The sequence below is a fragment of the Tachypleus tridentatus genome, chromosome 13 (genome assembly GCF_004210375.1).
Source record: "Tachypleus tridentatus isolate NWPU-2018 chromosome 13, ASM421037v1, whole genome shotgun sequence".
NCBI classification, from domain to species: domain Eukaryota; kingdom Metazoa; phylum Arthropoda; class Merostomata; order Xiphosura; family Limulidae; genus Tachypleus; species Tachypleus tridentatus.
Genome location: NC_134837.1, coordinates 36,548,831 through 36,574,087, shown reverse-complemented (window position 1 = coordinate 36,574,087; position 25,257 = coordinate 36,548,831). Strand labels below are relative to the sequence as shown.

Sequence of the window (25,257 nt, the reverse complement as noted above, 5' to 3'; positions counted from 1 at the left end):
GACCAAAAGCGAAGCATCAGCAACACGACTGTGTTTACTATAGAGCTTCCAATGTAGGGGCTAATCACAGTCAAGGGAACTTTCAAGTTAATCATAATAGAATGAGTTTTAAATCATGTTCACTGATATATTTTGAAAAATCTATAAAAAAAATTAAAGATAATGTTACGATTGTGTTTTAGTCGTGTTTTGAAGGATTGTTCCAGTTTGTTTGTTTGTTTGGGAATTTCGCACAAAGCTACTCGAGGGCTATCTGTGCTAGCCGTCCTTAATTTAGCAGTGTAAGACTAGAGGGAAGGCAGCTAGTCATCACCACCCACCGCCAACTCTTGGGCTACTCTTTTACCAACGAATAGTGGGATTGACCGTCACATTATACACCCCCACGGCTGGGAGGGCGAGCATATTTAGCGCGACGCGAGCGCGAACCCGCGACCCTCGGATTACGAGTCGCACGCCTTACGCGCTAGGCCATGCCGGTTCCTATAAGGTAGAGTAGAGCGCTTAATAAATTTGTGTAAGCTTCCTGGTGGAATAAAGGAAATGGAGTATTAATCTCAAGTTTATGAAATGTATTAAAACAGTAATAACACACATGCAAATATAAAATATGAAAATAATTGCTACATAAAATTTTATAATATTAATAGTTAAAACTTGTACGTGGAAAGAAGTGATATTAAGTGGAAGAAAATTATATTTTAAATTTTAAAATTATGGGTAGAAAATAAATTAAACAAAGTAGAAACCACATGTTTATGAAAACCACAATATAAAGTTATTTTATGACAAGAAGACTGTAGTAGATTTGAAAAAAAAAAAACGTTGTTAGCATAAGGGAGTTTGAAAGTAGGTCAGCTTATGAAACTTAGGCCACGTACGAGCATCTGTGTTTTTAGTTAATCAAACTATAAACTTATAACAATTGTTATCAAACACATTTGTTTTAGCTTCATTTTTTGTTTATTAAAGTTTCTCCAGCTGATGATGTTAATAAGGCGAGTCTTTATTTATAACCGAGGGCCAGGTGGTTAAGGCACTAGACTCGTAATCTGAGGGTCGCGTGTTCGAAGCCCCGTCGCACCCAACATGCTTGCCCTTTCAGCCGTGAGGGCGTTATTATGAGCGGTCAATCCAACTATTCGTTGGTAAAGATTATCTCAAGAGCTGGCGGTGTGTGGTAATGACTAGCTGCCTTCCTTCTAGTCTTACAATGCTAAATTAGTGACGGTTAACATAGATAGCCCTAGTGTAGCTTTGCGCTAATTCGACAAACAGCAACAATTATCTTTATTTATAGTCCTATGAAAGTTTCTCACTTTTCTCTTATATCGCTTTAAAATTCAATTAATTTATGTTATTTTATGTTATTAATTTATCTATAAGATGTGTATGTGAAATTACTATGAAAATCAACTATGTAACTTTGAGCTGTGAGGTTAAGATTTTCTTAAACAAAATGATTGTCCATATTTTTTCTAAAATAAAAGAATCTTACATGATCAACACACCTTTGTGATAAAGAAGTGCAGACGTGGCAAAACGTTTCTTTGTATTTCAGTGAGAATGTTTATATTATTCTGTTCGTAAGTTATAGACTAATCTCATATGGTATTATGAAACTTTTGATGTGCGATTAAAGCGCAACCCTATGATAAGCGATCGAGTTGTGATAAGTTTCAGTAACTATTATTCCCCTTATCGCCAAGACAAAATTCACGCTCCACACTTTAGGTCAATGTTTAGATTATAAGAGCAACAGTTAAATCCTACTATTAGATCAGATAAGAGTAGCTCCAGAGTTGACAGTGGGTAAGTTTTACCAGTTGTCTTCCGAGAAGTCATAAGCTTGAATTGCGGAATTACATTACCAATGACATGATAGTTTACATACGGGTTATTTGATGTCAATTTCCGTGAGCGTAACGTTAGACATACATTCTTTGGCATTATAACTGAAAATATCACGAACAGCGAGGTTACCTACCAGATTACACAATGCAATCTACGTTTTATGAGTAGAGACGTTTAATTAATCATATTGAGTTCCATGTTGATTTTAAGTTTATCTCTAACTATATAGATTGCTGTAATAGGAAGTAAATATTAATTTCAATAATACTGCATCTGAAAGGGTGCATCTCTGAACACATTAAAGAGTTGATAAAGAACAATCGTATGTTTTGCTGTCACAACTGATTGTGAAACAGCTTTAAGAAGCAGAAATTTCAATTCGTTTAAATTGAAAATCGGCTTAGAATATAAAATAATCTCACAAAAAATATCACAAGACCTACAACCTGCCGAAAAAATCATATAAAAACATATAACTGTTAACAGCATAGAAATGAGTTCGGATCTATTAATAGTGTTTCCAATATTAGTTCCACTCTAATATTGTCTTTAATGTCTTTACTTTAATAAAACAAGTGTAATGTAATTAAACATTAACAAATAACTTCCAAACTTTTTTTGCAGTTAATTAAAGAAGCACGTGATCATAGACTTGTGAATCATATTCGTTTATGAGAACAAATGTTATTAGCAAGACGTAATTAATTTTAATGTTTACATAATTGAGTGTGCATTGCGAACATTTCAGATCTGTGATCGCCCTCCAGTGGCATAACGGTGTGTGTGCGGACTGACACCGCTAGAAACAGTGTTTCGATGTCCATGTTGGGCAGGGCACAGAGAACCTGTTGTGTATTTCTGTGCATAATGATAAACCAACCAAAACATACGAGATTTTTGATCCCAGCCAAGTGAGGGTGGTGGGTGATGAACTTTCGGTTAATCCAGTTGGAAATGGTTAGACTTATAAGGAGATCAGTGGTTACGCAATCTTCTATACTAGGAATCATGTTCGAACTAATGTAAGCTAAGGCATATCAGAATAATAGAAACATAGAATAATTTTCAAGGCATATCTGTACGTAAATAAGAAGAGAAGAGATAATTGGTAATTTACTGTTTATAATATATCCATATTATATAATGTAATAGAAATTGTCAGTGTGACCACTGTAATTTTGTGTTAGAGGAAACTACTTTATAATGTTAATTGGGCTGCATGCAACATTTGTGAAACTATAATAATTCAATTCCTGTTCGGTCGGAATTAAGTTATCTGACAAATCTTTAATAACTATGCAAATTACGCATTAAGAAATGTTATTGTAACATTATATTTATTTGGATGTTTGCCAACTGCAGTCACGAGACTTCGGTTACAAAGCAAGAGACAGCGAGAGACTTGAATAAGTTAAAAGTCCAGTTCCAACCAGATAAACCCAAGGCCACAACAAGTTGAAGATTTTTGTAATGAAGGTTCTTGTCGAACAGGCTTAACGACAAACATAAGAACTGAGAGAAGAAAGTTTGAATATGACCTTTGTTTAGCCTGAGATTAATAACTTCAGAAATATAAAACTTAAAAAGTGTAAAGGTAAATTTGATGTATTTCCAACATATCTTTAAAATGTCCATTTAGTAAAGTGCTACTTACAATTCGTTATACACGTGTATATTTAAATTTAAAGATTTAACGACAAATTTTAACTTTTTTTTCGTAAAATTGATTGAAATATATGTTTTCTTATAGCAAAGCCACACCGGGCTATCTGGTGAGTCCATCGAAGGAAATCGAACACCTAACGTTAGTGTTGTAAATCCGTAGATTTACCGCTGTGTCAGCGTGGGACGTCATTGATTTGGTTTGTTTTGAATTTCGAGCTGAGCTAAACGAGGGCTATCTGCGCGGGACGTAATTGAAATACCACTGATTAAATATAAATAAATACACAAAATACTTCAACCTCAACTTTCAATATCTATTGCTATATTAAAACTATATTTATTGTTGATATCATGTGTATCGCCCAACCTTTGCTGTTTGTGTAATATTTATACGCTATTTTGTTCGCTATGAGTACTAAACAACACGTATTGTGTAAATAATAGTTAATGTTTCAAGAAAAAGAATCGAAACGTTTGACGTATCTGTAACATATTTGAAGACAGCTTGTTTTGCTAGTTAAATCTAAACACAGGAAGGTCTTAATTTTTATATCCACCTTTCGATGTTAACGATTCACGTGTCTTTCGATGAAGATACCTTAGAGATTTTTGTATAGTAGGTCATAACGATCAATCATATCTCCATATTAATTTCAGTAAAAGTTCTTATTCTATCCATACTAACAATTGGACGGAACATCTCGAGTAGTTGAGTTAATGTACAATAATTTTTGAAATAATGCGTTCATCTGTGTACCACAGAACGGCTGGTATGAATATTATTGTACTCTGCTTTAATAGTAAAGTGCTGATACCCATACCGGCTGTTCTGAAATACATTTTTATTTCAAGTGAGTCTCTCGTCATCAAAAATGCGTTAATTTACTCGTCACAAACGTAACGTTCTTCGTGGGTTTCCTGCATTATCAATTTGCATCATGGGTTTATACAATGTCCTTCTATTTTTTCTAAAGTTGTGCATTAAATATGGGACAAATTGTAACACATTGGGTCACAAAAGCTATTTTATGAAAAAAAACCTTTGAAGGTAATTTTTCTTTGTTTTCTTGGAGAAAACTCGTATCATTTCAAGAAAGATTGTACATGAGAATAAACGCAAATGCAAACGCTCTTGGCCGGGGTTCAGTTTAGAGAGAGAGAAGGCTCAAGACTTTTCTTCCTAACGGGGGTGATCAGAAACGTTGTGGTTCCTCTTCGTCCCCTCACGTGACAGATTATTTAACCGTGCTTGGAATTTTGCTTGGTTTAATTTTCACTTGGTTAAGGTGTGATGAGTCATTAGAGAATTAACGGGTGAGAAAGGGGGAACAAAACAAAGGCGGCACCGGAGAAGTGAGCCAGGCTAGAGCCCGACAAGCAGATATCAACGTAAAACGACCCAATTCAGGGATGGGCAATAGCGTTGCCTTGGCTGGGATCTAAAGATCCAATGCTTTAGATTTAGATGTAAGGGGAAACGGGAACGCCACGAGAAAACCCACTTTTACAGAACAGGAACCGAAAGTTTTAACTGTCTTGTGCCCGAATCTGAAAAAGAAATACATATAAATATAAACTCGAATTTACTTTATCTGTGCTTGTGTATATTGTTGAGTGATTTGTGATTGATGAAATATGTTGTATTATGAAATGTATTTTGTAGGTGCACTGGCTAATTTACATAGTGATGCGGTTAGCTGGTTTCTATGTTCTACTTTTAAATAATATTTGTGTGATATTTCTGTGAGCCTATTTCTAAGAGTTGGTACGTTACTGATTTTGTGTACATAATTTACCGGTGTGTATGATGGTAGTCTGTTTGCTGCTCTTAATATTTTATTTTGTTGTATTTGGACATTCCGTCGTGTGTTGTTAGACATATTATATGTGACTTGACATCCATATGCTATTAACGGACGGATCTAAGGCTTGTATATTTGGATGGTTTGTCTCTGGTGAGCAGTTTGAATGTTTGCTAGATATCGTCATTAAATGTAAAATGCGTTTTTTGATGGATAAGTGTATATTGTTAACATGTTTTTTTCCATGTTAATCTTGAGTCAAATGTGATGCCAAGGAACGTGATGTGTTTGCTCTTGAAGATAGGCGTACTGCCAAGTGTGATGTTTACTTTTTCCAGAGTTTTTCTGTCTTTTTAATTTCCTATGAAAAGGTGATTGCTTGCGTTTTTGTTGGATTTAAAACCACTCTCCACTTATTGCTCCAGCTCTAGACATTATTTAGTGTTTCTTGAATTAGAGACATGGCTATTAGTGGGTTTCTAGGGATACTCCAGATAGCAATGTCGCTGCGTATTGTGAATTGTAAGTGTACGTTAAACTGGGAAAACTTATATCACTGACAAAAATAATGTACAGGAGTGGCGAGAGGACGGATCCTTGAACATAAGAGTTCGTTGATTTACGCACTTTATAATTGTATTCCTGTGATAAGTTGATGGTGTTGAATGTTTGTTGTTTATTTTAGCTATTACGTTTAGATGTGTAATTTAGGATATTAGATAAGAGGTTTCTGTTGCGGATTATTTTGTTTAGTTTCTACGGATGATAGTTAATCACATGCTCCTAAAAGTAGTACATGTCTCAAAAAACAAAAGTTGATAAATAGGCAAATTATATAAAATTGTCGTGATTTATATATACGTTTTACTTCTGGAACTGGTAGTTAGCTAACTTTGATGAATTTAAAGCTTTACTTTAAAACAATCAATTTGTTTACACACTCCACAACAGTTACTCACAGATCCATAAATAACAAGACTCTAATTAAACAATGCTTTTATTGTCATCTTGTAGCATGTTTAAAAATCAACCGGTTTTACACATTTCATCTCTGAAAAATATACAGTATTAGAGAGAGAGAAAGAAAGTTTCAGGTTCATCAGTTTTGTATTTCCGCTGCTGGGCATAACGTCGTGTTTAGCGCTGTAAAATGTTGAGCTAGGTTTCCGTAGTTCGTGCCTCGTTATACCCAAAAAAATGATAATAGCGCTGCGTAATTTAAGGCAGTGAGTGCGTTGTAAGAGCGACAGTAAGAACCAACTATTAAATTTTACAAGAACAGTGCAATAGTTGACGGCGGGTGGTGTTAACTAGATAGCTGTCTTATCTATACTCTATCATCTCGAAATTAGGATTGGCTATCCCAGATAGACCCTCGTATAGGATTGCTTGACTTCAATAAAGCGTAATCATTTATACTTCTAACATTGTTCGATCGCATGTTGAAGCGCATGAATATAATTACACGTATTCTAGTTGTAGAGCGCTAGGAACTCTTCTCACTGCTGAAATTTCAAGGTGGTTGTTTGTATGAAACGACGTTTATATATATATATATATATAATTTATATCTTAAAAACTTTTAAGAAAGAACTGACAATGTACCGTAATCAGGATAATAAATTTATAAAAGCAGAAAATTAGTTATCTGTAATTTTATTATTCCAAACATTGTTTGTTATATATACAAATTAGTTTAACCATTATTGATTAATAATAAAAGCAAAGCAGTATTTGTTTATCTCATAATTTTTGTGAAAAAGCTACACATGTGGCTATCTGCGTGTAGCTGTCCTTGATTTCTAATTTTTTAGAATATAGGGAAAGCGGCGAGCCAACTACACCCACAAACAACTTTTGGGCTACTCTGATGTGACTGAATAGCGGGATTTGGTGGGACCGTGTGTTTTTTGACAATGCCGTGAGACATGAACCTTCAGAGTTTCAATCCCAAGCATTAATTAATATCCAGTCTTTATTTAACAATAACGAATTCATATACTATATTGTGCTTCCATATAAAATAATAGAAGTCAAAGTAAGGTTTAGTGATTGATTCAAACCATTTCATGTAGGAAAATAATGAGCTACACAATGGGCTATCTGTGCTCTGCCCAACACGGGTATTAAAACTCGGTTTTTTGCATTCTAACTCCGCAGACATGCCGATGAGCCACAAGGGGCTTTTGTTTTGGTGTAAATAGAAATTTATTAAATATTTTGTTTTTCGTTCTATTGATCAGAATTAAAATTATATCGACGTTGTTCATTTCGATATTTTATACGATGTTCATCTACATAAAATTTAGATTGATTTTAGTTTTTGTTATGCAATATAAGGAATACAGAGAGGAACGGATTGATATTTTAAAGGATCAGTCCGGTCAGTATCATTCATAACGATCTAGTAATTTTTTCACGTTTTGTGTACTGGCTTAACAATAATGCATCAAATAGCTGGTGGTTCAATCCACTCCTAAATACAAAATAAATGCATTATAAAACGAGTTTATAAATATCTTTCACTGTAATCATGTGAATATTAATTTCATTTATGAGGTTTATTGTTTGAATTTAAGCACAAATTTACAGTATTGGCTGTCTGATTTCTGGCGTTGTAAATCCGCGAATATACTGCTGTGCCATTGGGTACATTTTCTTGTAAGGCAAACATTATAAACATGTGAAATTGCACCTTCTCCGACTTTTACCATTGTAACTTTTCGATGTGATCATTTGTGCCATCTTCTTAATCATAACTATTAAACAGTGCAGCCGTAACTTCTCCCAGGTTACTTAAATAATGGGAGATTTCCAATAAGGACTCAAAGGTATGTATGATAGCTTTCCAGTAATATGTTATATATGGAAAAATAAACCGATATAATAAATCATGACAATTTTATTATGCAGAAGAGATCGCATTTTTACCTGCATAGTTATATACAGTATAAATAAAGTGATAATGTTTTTACGTAGGAGCTTTAATATTTAAAGTGGTATACACGAATATTGATAAGAAGGAACCAAGAACGTACGCTTTACTTACCTCATGGTAGCCATCAGTGTTGCATTTCTAGGCAATACCTTTCATTCGTACTGATTAAACATTCTGAATATATATTAGAAGTCCATCTCGAAATATGATATTCCTAACAAAATTTTCTGTGCTAGTAAAGTTTTATATGTTTTCACATATCGCTGAACTAAACATCAGACAATAATACGATTTTTTGTTCTTCATTTATTTTACTATTGTAAATCTAAACAAAAGATGTGGTAAGACTTTCGAATAATTCCTCTTTTCACCCTGCTCATGGTTTAAATAATACTTGGGGAAAGTGGGGCAGGATGTTAGGAATAATCGTGAAAAAAAATCAACAAACTCGTGCAGAGGGTGTTCAGAGTGGCAGGGGTACAGCTGAGGTTGTGTCACAGAAAGCGGAGTACGGAATGTTATTCACTTCGTAAAAACGAAAAACATAGTGGGCCGGAATTTGTAAATCTCAATACCCAAGATTTGGATGTGAGAGGAAAACAGGATAACTTTACAAAAACCCACTTTCACTAACCATTATCCGAGAAACCTATCTGGTTAGTGCCTGATATGAAAGCAAAAAAGATAAATTAGACAACAAATGTGTCAATTCAGTTAATCAAAAATTTATGTTTAATGAAGTATATAGGGACAGATGAGAGCACCACGTTATTTAACCTCATCGTAGAAATACCCACGTCCGAAGTATTTCACTAAAGTTGAATGGCTTGTAATGTTAGTAACCTATAAAGTTTGTGGTGCAATTCGGTAGTTTCCCGATTAATAAACGTTAAATACAGTTATAACTTCCTAGGCCTATAGCATATTGACTGTAGCTGTCCAATAGTATTCTCTTACTCCCGTCTTTTGGCTGGCCGCTTTTTATAGGATTCATGCGAGACTCTAGAACCTTTTACAAAGCTCACTTTCAACAATAGTGTCAATCACTAGCATTACATATATATATACACACATAGTACATTGTTGATCCTTTCTGAAGAATTCTCTACACGTTTCAAGAACAGGCGGGACTTGCGTGACACATATTGAAGAATATACGCCACATGCAAAAAAGGAAAGTATACAGAAACAAGTGTAGACACTAAAATAAATGTGCAACTGTTACTCTGTTGCAATCTGTAGCAGTGGTATAGGCAAAATTACATTATGTTTGTTTTGTCTGGCATATTTAACAGCTGGTGTGCTTAGATCAACATTGTACAAAGTTCGTCTTATCATATAGGCACATGATGTTTTCTTCCCCATCTTGTATACATTGAAAAAATAAGAAACTGTTAACATTTTATTTTTCTCATTTTTCCATTCTGGGTTTCTCTTTTGTCCCATTGTTTGGCTCTGTTAAATGAGGTTGCTGATTGTTTGGTTCATAGTCAAAGTTGTGAGCTGATAACTTCACAGTGTTTTTCTTTTCTTGTTTTTTTTTTATTCTCGAGCATCTGCAGATGTATTCGTGACCTACATTGCTGAGTGTGTGTTCTCGCTCCATATTTTTTTCAATACATCAGACGGACGTTTGCTGAAAGCAAATTTCTAAGCTAAACTGTGTTACCTGAGTCCCAGTTGGTCATTGTTTTTTTTCAGCGTCATCCAAAAAAACTTGCAAGAGTTGGAGGCCTTCTGTAGAGATGAATGGTAATAAATACCAGTTGGGTACTGTCAAACGATCATGGAGCTCTATGAGGCGAGATTGCGCCAAGAAATTCACCTGAAATGCTATACAACTGACTGTTAAAGTTGAGACACGAACACTTTCTGCCCCTCATATGTTTGGTTATTTGTTTATAAACAGTTTATTTGTTGTTCAATTTAGATACAAATTTATGTAGATACGAGTTACTATAATATGTATTATACACTTTACTTTCATTATCCTAATCGTGATACGTTTTAAGTTACAAGGAAAAAACTACTCACGACGCAGGGGTACGAACACTTTCTGTCATAACTGTACTTACACTCTTGTTCAAATTAATTGAAACAAGACGGAAAATTATGATTTTTTTTCAATTTTTTGCATTTTTTTTCTGAGAATCTAAAAATTACTCGCACATTAATACATGATATGACCGCCTTTATTTTTCAAAAGATCTTTAATCCGCTTTCACATCAAGTTCACGAGTTGACTACACTCTTTAGTAATTTTTGGATCGCGGTACCACACCTCAGTTATGGCCTTAATTTGTTTATCTTCCATAGTACAGTCTTTTTCCCGAAGTCTTTCTTTACAAATCGCCCAAAGATTTTCAATACGATTTAAGTCCGGAGAGTCTCCAGGCCAGTCCAGCACCTTGACTCACGTTGTACTCATAGAATTCTTCACAAGTTTCTATGTGTGCCACGGAGCCAGATCTTGCTGAAAAATGCCAGATCCATCTAAAACTCTCTTGTTCAATTCTGGAACGACTCTTTTATGCAAAACTTTGATGTACTGTAATTCTCGCATCATACCTTCTATGATATGTAAGCCTCCGATGCCATAGTACCTGAAAAGTCCCAAAACATCTTCTTCAAGGGATGTTTTACGAACTAATTGATGTGACATTCTCGAAGTTTCTCACCTGGAGATTTGCGAACATGCAGACTTCTTTGACCCTGAACATAGAAATGAGTCTCGTCACTGAATAACACTTTCCTCCGTTGTTCTTTGTCCATTTCAGACCCCATTGATACCGTTTTTTTCATTGAGTTGGTAAGAAGTTGTTTTTGACTGGTCTCTTTGCCTTTCCAACGCAATCAATTTTAAATGACGTAATATTCCTCAAAATATCCCAAAAATAGATCGACCGTACTGCAAAACACAGCTAATGACGCCGTCTGTGTGAGAAAATGACATTTAAAGGAAATCAGCGGGTCCAGCGAGCTACACCGGCCGCCATATTGAAAACATTGTAAAATGACCATTTGTTTCAATAAATTTGCACAAGGGTGTCTGTTATTTTCTATTAATTTAATATTGTTTCTTTTAAGGCAACATCAATTTGCGCTATCCTACTGTTTTCACTATGAGGAATGGAACCCCAGATTCTTGCTACTGTATAGCTGGAGAACAATGCGATAAGTATCTGAACAACAATCGCTTTGACGTGTTTTAAAATAAATACTTTATCACAAGAAATACTAAACTACAAAAAACTCTGTTGGTGTTTTAAGTCGTTATTCATAAAATATTCTAAAATATGCTTTGTGAGAAGGTCTTTATTTAACCGCAACAGTGGCACAGTGGTATGTCTACGGACTTATGATACTAGAAATCAGGTTTCGATACTCGTAAAACACAGATACTAATATTTATGCAAATCAATCAAACAAAGTTTCTGTTTTAACAGACTTTAAAACATCCAAGACAATAATCTGTACATCAATAATAAGTTTAAAATTTGCAGCTTAATATTAAACTAAGTAATAAAAATTGTACTTTTAAATATTTATCCTATAGCCATACTTTTCTTACGCCCAAAGCATACTCTTTGGGATCCATAACTTTAGAACTTCTATAAGTTATAAATATTTGTAAGAAAAATACAGCAAATCAAATTACCAAGTGGGGATTCTGTTAGATGGAAAAGGCGCAATTTTCCTGCAACAGGAGTTAAAAATGCTAAAGTTTGACACATAAGGTGAGCTTTGAGTCCTTTAGCACCCAGAGCTTTCTTCATAAGTGTTATAGCTTACAAAGATACGAAGGGGTCAAAATGGCAATTCACAGCTACCAGATCAGCACCTTCATGAGTTAAAAAGGAAGACACTAAAATTCCAGTTTTAGAGAGAATTGAATCCATAATCCTATTACATTGAAGAAATGGTAATTTGTACCGTTATTGTGAAAAGTACTTGGCCACGTTTGATAACAGTAACGACCAATAAACAAAATCAATGAAAGAACAGACGAAATATAAAATTGACGAGTACCTGTTTTAACCATCTTTACCGCACAATATCCACATGATATGTGGTTTACGTCACTTTCAGGACCAATACATATGTTGGCTACCACAGATAACTATGTCTCTCTGCAAACTTCAATAGCCCATATTACCTCCTCAACATGTTGAAAATACTGTGAGAAAGAGATTTTCTGACTAATTCCTGGAATATAAAAGATTAAAACTGAAACTGCCAGTTCTTCGTGTAAAACTCTGCGTTTGTTTAAATCATTAAACACATTAAAATAATAATGAAATACGACAAATATCATCCGTAGAAATAAAATATAGTAACATTTCTTTGTTGTTAAAATACGTAAAGTGATTAAGCGAGAAACTGCAATATAAACTGAGATTTACATGTTATTTAATAATTACTCACAATCTAATGAATAAGAATTTATTACTCAAAGGAAACGGCAAATATGTTTAGTAGAAGTTTTCTTCGTTGTTCGTTTCAGTAACTTATTCTTAAAATAAACCTAGGAAGTTTACCTCCACTTCAAATATATTCAACAATTCGATACCAAGTATTTTAATAATACAAGTCTTACAAAACAGTTCAGTAAGAAATACAGTAGTGAATAAATGTACAATATTATACCTCACAAATTAGAAAATCCACCCCGTTTTCGACGAAGACGTCAACCTGTTTTCTAATGTCTTCTTGCACTTTCTCTTTGTTTGTACCTGGTTGGTAATTTGGATGTTGGGCAAATCCACCAGCAACAAGACAGTCGCCTTCTTCTGATACCTCTCGAGCCAGTTTGCACTTATTTCATCTTCCTGAAAACCAGTACCATAATAATGTGATTAGTCGTCTTTTATTCTCATAATCACATTGAATATCAATATTCATTCTTTATTTTTTTTTACTTATCCCATATTGCAGATTCTGTGGATGAAAATTGTTACTCACCAAACATAACCCTAGCATACATCTTCTAAAAGTCCTTATTGAGGGTAATTTCTTTTGGATCACATCAACATGTCCGTTAGAAACTTAAACCTAAAGGAGAAGGACAAATAAAATAACCATCCACTCAAGAATGAAATACATCGTTGTATTTTACCTCGTCATTCAAAGATAATTATAGCTGCAGAGCTGGTGAGGTAAATATGAAAAGCATGAAATACTTAGAAACATAAAATATATAATCACAATGTATATACTTACGGAAAAGTTTTCTCCAGCTTCATTTCCCCTGTATTTTAGATTACTCTCGCTGGCATAAAATGTAAAGGCTTGCATCACATCTGAACCAGCTCTGAGGAATTCTCTATGAAATTGACGTACTAAGAACAAACAAAAATACTCAAACATGTACTGAAAACGACCATCAAAGCAAAATTTTCCTCATCCAGTTTAATAACACATTTCAACTGAATATAAGTGATTTGAAATAGCTACTGATTAAGAACTAGGACTTATGGTAAACATCTTAAATAAGAAATAGTATTTACTTGATATTTAACATAAAATTTAGCGATTTAAAAAAAATATCATTGACATTTAATAAATTAGTTGTGAATAAAGCAAATTTGCTAATACTTTCTAAGCGGCTTCTGGGATCTCGACACATGCTTCCGGTGTTCAAGGTTCTGCATTAACATAATATCGTTTCTCGAAAGCAATCAGAAATCCTCCATCACCAATGACAATCCCCTCGTTCAAACGTTGGAGTGAACCCTTCTTTATTAACATAAAAAAATCTTTCTTCAATAAATGACATTAATTTCTAATGAAAGCGAGCTAATCATTTACTTAAGAGTTAAACATTAGCTCGATAATTTTATATATTAATATGTCATGGTTAAAATTCACAAGGTTAATCAGTTTGATACTTTTTGCAATTAGAAAGTGCTGAAAACTTTATTAAGGCGTGCGAATTTTGCAATGTAATGTTATTATGTTTTGTTTTTCCGTTTCTTAACTGTTTTCAGAAATTCTGGAATTATTAATACGCGTGTAAACTATCAAATATCACAAACCTTCATGAAAAGGGATATCTTATCGATGTCACTTTTATTTTTACTTGCTTTTACTGAAAGATAAGTTGCAAATTCTAGTAATTTAGAAGAATTATGTTTGTGCAAAGAGCGTTTTTATTAGATAATTTATAATTCATAAAATATAACAACAACAACATAATAATAAAAGCTTACTAAAAATGTGAGCATACAGAACTAAAGTTAATAATAGACACACAATGATTTTATGAAACGGGTCTGCTCTCTAGAGTAGATTTTGTTGTTTCCTTAAAAGGAATTTAATGTTGAACACATACACATTGTTAACGTCTATGAAACCAAACGTCTCATTACCAGAAGCAAACAATAAATTCAAACTTTTCCATGCTGTAAAGTTCCAAGAAATGCTGAAGAGATATTTGTACTTTGGGGATTAATAATCTTTACATAAACTGTAAGACATTTCATTGTTTTAGGATTATTTTTCTGACATATCAGTATCTAGTGCGACCTATTAAAATAAACGACAGGTTTTTACAAATTCATTCAACTAATATTCAATATATATTATTTAACTAACCTTGTTATCTTTAGCAAATTCCATTATTTAAATATTACGAAATATCTTCTCTCTTCACTGATTTTAGAGATTTCTTTTCGACAGAGAAAAAGGCAGCCGAAGAGGATATGAATAATGTATTGGGGCATTTGAAGCAATTCAATGCATGAAGTTGATGGTTTCCAGATCATGGAATGCCTGATTCTGAAATTGGATAGTCTGTCTGGTTAGGCTGTAGAGTATATGATAGATGCACAGCTTGGAGACTGGATGACAGCATAGCCAAGCTGAAATAATAATCAGGGTGACAAGTAAAGTGGTCGCAATTGATGTTATCTCTAGTTAGAGTGTTTCTGTTCTCATACTGAGTCTAAAAAACAATATTCTGCTACCAGTGTATCTAAAACTGATTTCTGAGGATTACAGCATCCGTTTCATTTCAACACCACAGTAAATGACTTGCTGGATAAGTATGCTGATGTATTTGTTGCACTGGAGATCTAACTGGTGAGAGTTATAATCACTTACAGTTACATAGAAATTGAGAATTTCAATAAAATACTTGCTACACAGGCTTCACTAAACCACTGTTGACGAAGCGAATACTGAAATAAAATAGTTATTATTGAATGGGATCATACAACCTTTCAAAGTGGTAACTTAAAGAAATGAAGAAGGTGATAATAGGTTTTGGCCTGATATATACCAGGCGTATGCTCAAACGGGTATTGATGTCTTTCTGTTACCATGAGTAGATGAATCACCGGTCAAATTGAAAGTGTCTAATGGTTTAGCACTTCATACCCGGCCTTTTGATGATCGCAAGTAAAACTGGATAACAAAATAGAACCAAAATTACTTGTAGCACAATGGGCTATTTATTTGATTTGTAAGTCATGCCTTTTGTACCATGTAATGAATGCTCCTGCCAATTTCAAGAGACTAACAAATATTATGTTTGAAGGCTGTAATGTGGAAATTGTCTGGCATTTATGTATTATATCTTGTTATTTTGTAAAATATTCAAGTCTACTGTTTGTCCATGATTAATCAGAGGTAGGAATGACACGATTAAAGTTATAATTTAGAAAGTGTGTGTTGTTGTGTACATAAGCTCAATTTCTTGGTCAATCATGGATATAGAAAGTGTATTTATTGACTCTCCAATAATCAAGGTGATTTAAGATTGACTCCTAGCCTGTGACATGACGAAGAGTTTCAAGTTTTTTTGAATACAGATGCTTTGGTGGATATACAGATAATGTTATATTGTCAGCAGCGTTGTGAGTTCCTGTTTGACACCAATGCCATTGTTTGTGGAATCAGAGGAGAGATGTAGAAGTTTGAGGATGGGGTTGAACAGGACAGGGTGTTTATAAGCTACACACTCATTCTGCACAGTTAAAAGAAAAGTGTATGTAGTTATAGTCAGGAAAGAATACATACGTGCTACACACTCATTCTGCAGAGTTAAAAGAAAAGTGTATGTAGTTATAGTTAGGAAAGAATACATACGTGCTACACACTCAGAGGAAAGTGTGTGTTGTTATGGTATTCATCAAGCTATATGAAGTCTGCTTGCATGGTTGAAATCTCACATTCAAGATGGAGCATGCATCGCTGAAGAGGATTATGAACTTTAAAAAACTGGAAGGATATTTGGATGTTGGACTACAGTGTTACACATGTACAACATGGGAATAGCACGTTATTCGTAAGTGCAACACAGACTGTTTAACTCACCACATAGTAAGACCATGTTTGTTTATTGAATGTCCCGTTACAGGACACCAAGCTGAGATAAAAACCATTTTTGCTGCCATAATACACAGCCATATATTAACAGTTTTACTGGACATTCGATGTCAAATTTCACTTACCCACCTTCCCTTAAGAACTCTCTGAGAGGAGGAACTAATAGATCCAGAACTAACATGGACGTTCTTTGCTATAAAACAAGAGAACGTGAAGACAGCTGACATTGGAGAGTAGAGTGTTGAATCAGGTAGTATAAGACACTTATACAAACAAGTATAGGTGCACAATAGCGCAATATACCAATATTATTGACCACAGTGATATGGGAAGCAACTTCTGACTGAAAAGAACTGGCAACACGTACTTTCCCAGCTACTGAGTGATGTTTACTTTATGCAAGTTTTCATCGATTATCAGAGCGAGGAAATTTGTTTGGCTGTTGTTGTCGTTTCTGCATAGCTACATAATAAGCTATCTGTGCTCTGCCCACCACGAATTTAAAAACCCTGATTCTGGCGTTGTAAGTATGCAGAGGCACCGCTGTGCCACTGGGGGGAGAGTTGTTTGGATTAGAATCCAACAGCTGAAAGGACGTTCGACCTCTAATCTGTGAAATTGAACTGTCTATATAAACAATTTCATTTTCATGGTTAGGCCAGCCATATGTTTGAAATATCAATTATGGAAAAGAGGTAGCATTTGTTGCTTTATTAGCTACTGGGTAATATTTCACAATGCAATGTATTCACTACATTCTGTGAGCTTCCTCTCTATTATTACATCGATATATTCTATTAAGTTGAAAAACCAGCAAATGAAGATTCTTTTGTGACCATTGATTGCACATTGCTAAAACAAAAGTAAACCATTGGATTGTCCCAAACTAGAATAGTTGTAGATTGAAAAACGAACGACAAAAAAGCCAGAAATGTTTGTTTGTGTGTGTGTGTGACAAAGCAATATTCTTCTGTAAAAGAATAGTGTAGTTTCGTAAAAGTCACATTCCCTTGGAGTAGTGGCAGCTATTATGATGAAGAGGCGCAAATGTTATGAGGAAATATTACTGTGCACTTAATAACGTATGACTGATATGTGTATTATAGATACTAATTTTGAGGGTCTTGTAATCTTACGGACAAAAAGCTCGTTCTATGATGGATTTCAGTTGAATATAGTTTTTTTTACATTGAGGTTGTTTATATTTCTTTCTTTGTTTGACTAACTCTGTAATGTGATGCAGTATTCCAATGTAAAGGCTATTCTGATACAGTAGATGTTTTATTGTAGACTGTTGTGTTGAGACAAAGTTGAATTCAGAGTGGAGTCATGGAACTTGGGCGAAAAGTTTAATACATAATTTTTTGAGATCATCTCTTTTTTCTTGTCCATCCTAACTGACGAGCTTTGTCATTAAACAAGTTGGTTGTTCAGGCAGTGACGCAAGATTTGAAAAACATATTGCTAATATAATCACAATCCTTTCGTGCTGAATTTTAAACTTGCAAATCCAGAGAAAAAGTCTATTGTTTTATAGTGTTGGCCGATTTGCTAGATTTAAACTATACATCACGGAATAATGTTTCGTCGTTTGAGCATTGGTGAGTGTGTGTTGTAAAAAAACCACATCGGGGTATCCGTTGTGTTTACTGTCAGGGATGGAACTGCTAATTTTAGACTTGTGAATCCGTAGATTAGCACTGACTCTCCATTACTTATGAGCAAACTTATGAAATGATTATATTTACTTGAAACTTTTGCTCCCTTAATCATTGTAGTCTTACATTTTATATTCCTAGTTATGAACTGTTATGTGTACTTCTAACTAATACATGAATTTTTTATATTTTAGAAACTATGAAGTCTATATATGCAAGTATTTAATTGACGTAATTTTGACGTATCTTGTCACTGTTATATGTTTTGTATTTTAAATATATTTAACTGTTCCATTTTCAAAATGTTCTACATTGTGCATGTAATATAAGATTTACATCAAATCTAATCACCTAACGAGATATTTATCAAACAAGCTTAAAAGCTTCCATTCAATAAATATGTTGGCAAGTAATTCCTGAAACTGATCGAATTTTGTATAGTAGTTTTTAATAATCAAACTAAGCACACATGAACCTGTTAAGACAAAAGAAAAGAAGATTATTTGCAGTACTTAGAAAACAAATATATGTACATATACAATTGGGAAAAAGACATCTCAAAAATATATTTAAAATAAACTTAATTAAGCATTTCTTGATATGCATTTTTCATACCTTTTAGAGTATGCATATAGTTCGGGAACTTTTAAAGTTTAATATATAGCAAGAATTATTACAAATTAAAAAACTTAAGAATTTATATACGAGAAGACCTCTTGAAGTTCTTCAATCGTTGTCCCTTCTGAATGTTGTTTCAATTCTTTTGATCCAGCTGTAACACCCCAGTTATCGGGTTTTGAAGAAGAAGCAGAATACGGGCGTCCAGAAGAAGGGTTAATCTTCTCCCAGTATGTACGACGAGCTCTGAAAAACAAAATGGGATAAATAGTAACCACAGTATTATTTCCTAATTAAAGATAAGAAAACCTTCCTTAAAAATTCACAGATGGTTAAATAGAACAAGTTTCTTTTGATGTTATCCATCTATACACTAAGGACATTACCTTGCTCTAACCCAAGGTTTGGTATGCATCTTCAGCCCTTCACCCCACATGTCATGTTTCTCCGATGCTTTGGGTTTCTTCCCCCTTTCTTCTCCAAGCTCTTCTGAAATAGCACGGATGTGATATGGTTCAAAACCACAACATCCACCAATGTAACGGACTCCAAGATTATAGGCTTCCCTAGCAAAACGATGTATGTCCCACCTTGAACAAATCCTCGGTTCCAATGCTGAATATAAAAGCCAACAGTAAATAACGTATTTTTGGAAGTTTATCTTCTCTTTGCATTTCTGAACTATGTAAATTTAATTATGAAACCTTCTTACGTAGTCTTTCTTTAGGATAATAATTTACCACTTTATCGTATTAGTGGGTTTTTTTAAAACAATGTATTATATTTGAAGAACCTAAAATTATTTGTATTGCAGTCATTCTAAAGAGAAATATAATTTCAAAAGTTCCTCCTATTAGTAAGTAGATAATTAAAATTGAACTATAAAATATACGTTTCATTGTCATATATTTCGTATTAATATTGCAATTTTCCATACTCAGAACATACTGACTGCGATTTAAGACTTTAGAATTTCTAAAAGTTATGTTTCGAGTTTAGGTACAATCAACTTACCAAATGGAAATTCTGGAAGGTCAATAAAGCCCTGTTTTCCTGCATCAGGAGTAAGAAATGCTATAGGCTGACACATAAGGTAGGCTTCGAGTCCTTCAACATCCAGAGCTTTCTTCATAAGTTTCACAGATTCCAAGGATACAAATGGATCAAAGTGGCAGTTTACTCCTATTACATCAGCACCTTCGTAATAAAAACGAGATTAGAAGAACATAAATATTGTAGTAATACAAAAAACACCCAAAACATTGTTGTGAAAAGTACAAGTACAAGTTTGAAAACTAACAAAGATTAATCAAAGCACATTATTTGACAAAACCTACACTATATAATGCTTAAGATTGTATAGAGCAAACTTAAGAAATGGAATGAACATTACGTCACAAAACTAGATATTGACGAGTACCTGCTTTAACCAACTTTATTGCACACTCTCCACACGAGGTATGATGAAGGTCACCTTCAGGACCGATACACATGGTAGCTGCCACAGGTAACTTTGTCTCCTTGCAGACTTCAATAGCCCACACTATCTCTTCAACATGTTCAAAATACTGCAAAAGAAAGCCTTGAGTAATTCTTTACAAGAAAGAAGTTTTGAATTGAAACCAATCAAAGCCCTTAATTTGTGTAAATCAATTTGTTTAATTTATATGGAACCAGTTTGTAAACATTAAAATAGCAGATTCATCCGACCACAAGAGTACATTTTCTATAAACAAACCAAAGATAAAGTAGCATTTATTTTTGTACATATTTATCTAACCTTTAAAAAAAAAATTGTAACAATGTATTACTCTTTTGGAAACAGCATAGATAGGAGAAATTTAGTCATATTTATACCTTAAATGAGATTTCATCACAATGTTATGTATGTTTAGAACTATGTATCTAATAATATCCAATACGAAATATTAAGTTCGGTTTTTTATTTCAGTTATCTCATTCTCTTTATGCTTAAAAAGTTGAAAAGTTTCTGAATAACTCAACAGCTCAAGTTTTCTTATTACCGAAGTAATTCAGCACTAAAGACATTCATAAGTGTACTATACCTCACAGATAAGAAAATCGACTCCATTTTCAGTGAACACTTTGACCTGTTTTCGAAATTCTTCCTGCACCTTCTCTTTATTCCTGCCTGACAGATAGGTTGGAGTTTGAGAAAGTCCACCAGCAACAAGGCAGTCACCTTCTTCTGCCACTTCTCGAGCAAGTTTGCATGCTGCTTTATTTATGTCATTCCCCTGAAAAGAAATACCAGAAGAATAGAGCTATAATTTTTACCCCCAACCAATATTTGATTCGAAACTTTTTCCTTTATTTTTTTTACTTACCCCATATCGCAAATTCTGGGGATGCAAAATTGTTACTCACTAAACATAACCTCAGTATATATGTTCTCTAGTATTCATTGCTAACAACTTTTGTCAGGACAATGTGATATACACAGGAAAGCATTCCTTACGAAAGGCAGAGGTGAGAAGATACTAAAAAGTCTTTAGTGAGTTTCGTTCCTTTTGGGCAACACCCCACATGAGCCTGTCCTTTAGAAACTTAAACCTAAAGAAGAAAAAAAGAAAATAATTCACTGGAGAAATCAAGTACACTGTTTGTTTGGAAGTTCTTGCACCTTCTCACTCTGACATAATTAGAACTGTAAAGCTGGCAAAGTAAGTGAAATTTTTTCAAGCAACAAATGTAAATATCATGACCCCACACTTACTGTGAATTTTGTTCCAGCTTCGTTTCCCCTGTTTGCTAGTTTATCATCACTGGCATAAAATGTGAAGGCTTGCATTACATCTGAACCAGCTCTTAGAAATTCTTTATGAAGTTGACGCACTACGAAACATAAAATATAAAATAAATATGAAATGTAAAAAAGGAATAAGAATTAGCATTTTAATGGCAAGTATTCATAACGTTATAAACGTTCTCAAGATGCTAGTGGTTGAGAATAAGGCATCGTTGTTAAAGTTATTGGTATTATTATGAATATCCCTAAATTTTCTTACCAGCTTCTGGATTCTCGACACATGCTTCAGGTGTCGAAGGTCCGATTTTCACATAACCTCGTTTCTCCAAAGCAAACACAAATCCTCCATCACCAATGACCACTCCCTCTTCCAAACGTTGCAGTAATCCCTTCTTTATTAGTAAAAAAAAGAAGAAACTTGATTCAGTTCAAATTCAATAACTTTAATATAAAAGCTTTTTGTTAAAGTCAAAGATATTAATTTCTGATCAAAGAAAGTTCCTTATTAATTACACCAAAATTATCAGTTATGTCAGTAATTTGATATTCCAATAATTTGGAAGATACACGTATAAAACAATAGGGTATATAATAGCTAAAATTCACTGACTTACAAGTGTTGTCCATAAACAGTTTTCATTGGCAACAGATAAGTTTCTAAGCCACTGAAGAGATTTACTTTTTCTTAAATAACACAGTTGGTTTCAGCACAGATTAATTTCAAGTATTATTACCCACATGTTTTATTAGGTAAATCCACAAATAATTTTGATTTTAAAATAAAATTTAAAAATTAGGATTAAGGAGCGGATATAATTGGATAATTGGAACGGTAAAACAAGAAATTATAAATTCAGACTGTTTACCTATGTTAATATTTACATGCAGAAACTTTGATCGAGGTTAAAATTCTACAAATCACGCCCCTATATACCTATTTCCACCCTATAAATACACATCACCCTATAATAAACAGTTATTTTGTCAAGTGTTATTTAACACTAACAGATCACTTATTTTTGCTATGAATAAAAACTCGTGAGTGAAAGAAAGAAACTGTATAATACGTTAACTACACTATTTCTCCAATAGTGCAGTTTTGCTTAAACTTAGATATTACAAGAATATTATAATTTTCTCCAAACGATTTGCAAATTTATAAATATTTCCTCTTCTTGAAACTTAGAAGCAATACGTTTAAATATTCTTTCTCCTAGAATATGTTCGCGCACACTATACTGTTAGTGAAAAAACATGCAATGAAGTATATATTAGCACTACAATAGAAACTGCAAACTGTAATTTATTTATTACAGGCTGCTATTCTGACAGTTACAACTTTTAATTGTGAAATGCATATAATACAAATGAAGTGAGCATTTGAATACATGTCATTTTATAACAGTTCTTAGTTTTGACAGTAATTATCCTCAATTGTTAATAGCTTTATTAAAGTTCAAAGCTCTGCGATCTACTAAACTCGTTGTTTCTCTCCAAATTAATTCTTATTGGTTATAAATAAATTCACAATAAACATTGGTGGTTACTTACTTTGTTATCTTGAACAGGTCCCATTATATAAAATTTCGGCGTCTTTCTTTTCTTCCTGTTCGTCTATTGGTTATTAATATTTCACACTCCAACTTCCTCCAACTTTGACGAGAGCGACATGGTGATGCTACACGTTATTTATACCAGAGGAGGCAGTGATTGTCATGTGATTAACTATTCCCATTTTCAAAAACAAGTAAGGAATAATATTAGATAACCGTTATTAAATAGGTAAAAGAAGTTGAGATACCCTAAATTTCATCGTTGTTTTACTTAGACTACTGATGTCAAATACAGTTTATCTGTACAATCATCTCCCATAACAGATACTAATTTCGGAATTATTTTTACGTATACCTCTTTACCTTAACAAAATGGACTCGACCAAAGACGGAGCATCAGCAACACGACCGTGTTTACTGTGGAGCTTGCAATGTAGGGGCTAATCACAGTCAAGGGAACTTTCAAGTTAATCATAATACAGTGAGTAGCAAATCATGTTCACTTATGTATTTTGAAAAATCTATAAAAAAAATTCAAGATTATGTTACGATTGCGTTTTAGTCGTGTTTTGAATGATTGTTCCAGCTCATTTTTAAATCGGTATCTGATACAGCCACTTTCTTTCCACGGAACGTAATGATAGAAAGCAAAGGCGCTCAACTTGGGTATGTTTTCTTTATTTTAGTTCTAAGTTAGTTTGTTTATTTTTTTAAATTCGCGAAACGTTACTCGAGGGCTATCTGCGCTAACCGTCCCTAATTTTGCAATGTAAGACTAGAGAGAAGGCAGCTTATCATTACCACTCACAGCTAATTCTTAGCCTACTCTTTTACCAACGAATAGTGTGATTGAATGTTACATTATAACATTATTATACATTATAATGTTACATTATTCAGACCCCATGGCTGAAAGGGCGAGCATGTTTGGTTTGACGGTGATCCGAACCCGCGACCCTATGATTACGAGTCGAAAACCTTAACCCACCTGGCCATGCCGGTTCCTGTAAGTTACAGTGGAGCGCTTAATAAATTTGTGTAAGCTTTGTGGTTGAATAAAGGAAATGGAGTATTAATCTCAAGTTTATGAAATGTATTAAAACAGTAATAACACACATGCAAATATGAAATGTGAAAATAATTGTTACATAGAATCTGATAATAGTAATAGTTTAAATTTGTACGTGGAAAGAAGTCATATTAAGTGGAATAAAATTATATTTTAAATTTTAAAATTATGAGTAAAAATAAATTAAGCAAAGTAGAAAACAACATGTTCATGAAAACCACTATATAAAGTTATTTTATAACAAGGAGGCTGTAGTAGATTTGAAAAAAAACAACGTTGTTAGCATTAGAGAGTTTAAAAGTAGGTCATCTTATGAAAGTTAGGCCACGTACGAGCATCTGTTTTTAGTTAATCAAACTATAAACTCATAACAATTGTTATCAAACACGTTTGTTTTAGCTTCCTTGTTTGTTTATTGAAGTTTCTCCAGCTAATGATGTTAATAAGGCGAGTCTTTATTTATAACCGAGGGCCAAATGGTTAAGGAACTAGACTCTTAATCTGAGGGTAGCGGTTTCGAAGCCCCGTGGCACCAAACATGCTCGCCCTTTCAGCCGCGAGGACGTTATAATGTTCGGTTAATCCCACTATTTGTAAGAAAGAGAGAATCTGAAGAGCTGGTGGTGGGTGGTGATGCCTAGTTGCCTTCCCTCTCGTCTTACAATGCTGACTTAGGGATAGTGAACGTAGATAGACTTTGTGTAGCTTTGCGCGAATTCGACAAACAGCAACAATTATCTTTATTTATAGTCATCTGAAAGTTTCTGACTTTTCTCTTATATCGCGCTCAAATTCAATTAATTTATGTTCGTATTTGAGGGATAAAGGTTTTTATAAGAGCTTGATAATATAATTTTGTTAATTTGGTTTATATTGTTTTATATATTCTCACATTTCATGTATTCATTCAAGGTAATAAATCCACATTTATCAAAAATCTATAAGATGTGTATTTGAAATTACTATGAAAATCAACTATGCAACTTTATGCTTTGGTTGAGC

General features: G+C 33.7%; 1 protein-coding gene and 1 long non-coding RNA gene across 2 annotated transcripts; both read right to left on the bottom strand.

Annotated features, from left to right (window-relative positions):
- Positions 1-12,868: 12,868 nt before the first annotated feature.
- Positions 12,869-14,091, bottom strand: LOC143239368 (uncharacterized). Its single transcript, XR_013021151.1, has 4 exons — positions 13,855-14,091; positions 13,480-13,598; positions 13,222-13,311; positions 12,869-13,088 (listed from the first exon to the last, which is right to left on the bottom strand). It is a non-coding gene; the product is annotated as an uncharacterized LOC143239368 (long non-coding RNA).
- A 4,585-nt stretch (positions 14,092-18,676) lies between these two features.
- LOC143237751 (betaine--homocysteine S-methyltransferase 1-like) lies at positions 18,677-23,322 on the bottom strand. The gene is made up of 8 exons (XM_076477313.1): positions 23,185-23,322; positions 21,893-22,025; positions 21,601-21,719; positions 20,930-21,121; positions 20,284-20,431; positions 19,878-20,060; positions 19,250-19,478; positions 18,677-19,109 (listed from the first exon to the last, which is right to left on the bottom strand). The coding sequence occupies exons 1-8, from the start codon at positions 23,206-23,208 to the stop codon at positions 18,935-18,937; spliced, it is 1,203 nt and encodes a 400-aa protein (XP_076333428.1). The 5' UTR covers positions 23,209-23,322; the 3' UTR covers positions 18,677-18,934.
- Positions 23,323-25,257: the final 1,935 nt, after the last annotated feature.

Bases quoted from the DNA above. Each gene is read 5' to 3' on its own strand.
- LOC143237751 (XM_076477313.1), bottom strand. From the start codon at position 23,208: ATGGGACCTGTTCAAGATAACAAA. The intron at 20,432-20,929 runs GTATAGTACACT...TTTCTTTTGCAG, and splicing joins TCGATTTTCTTATCTGTGAG to TATTTTGAACATGTTGAAGA. The intron at 19,110-19,249 runs GTAATGTCCTTA...TTTGTTTTTCAG, and splicing joins AAACCTTGGGTTAGAGCAAG to AGCTCGTCGTACATACTGGG.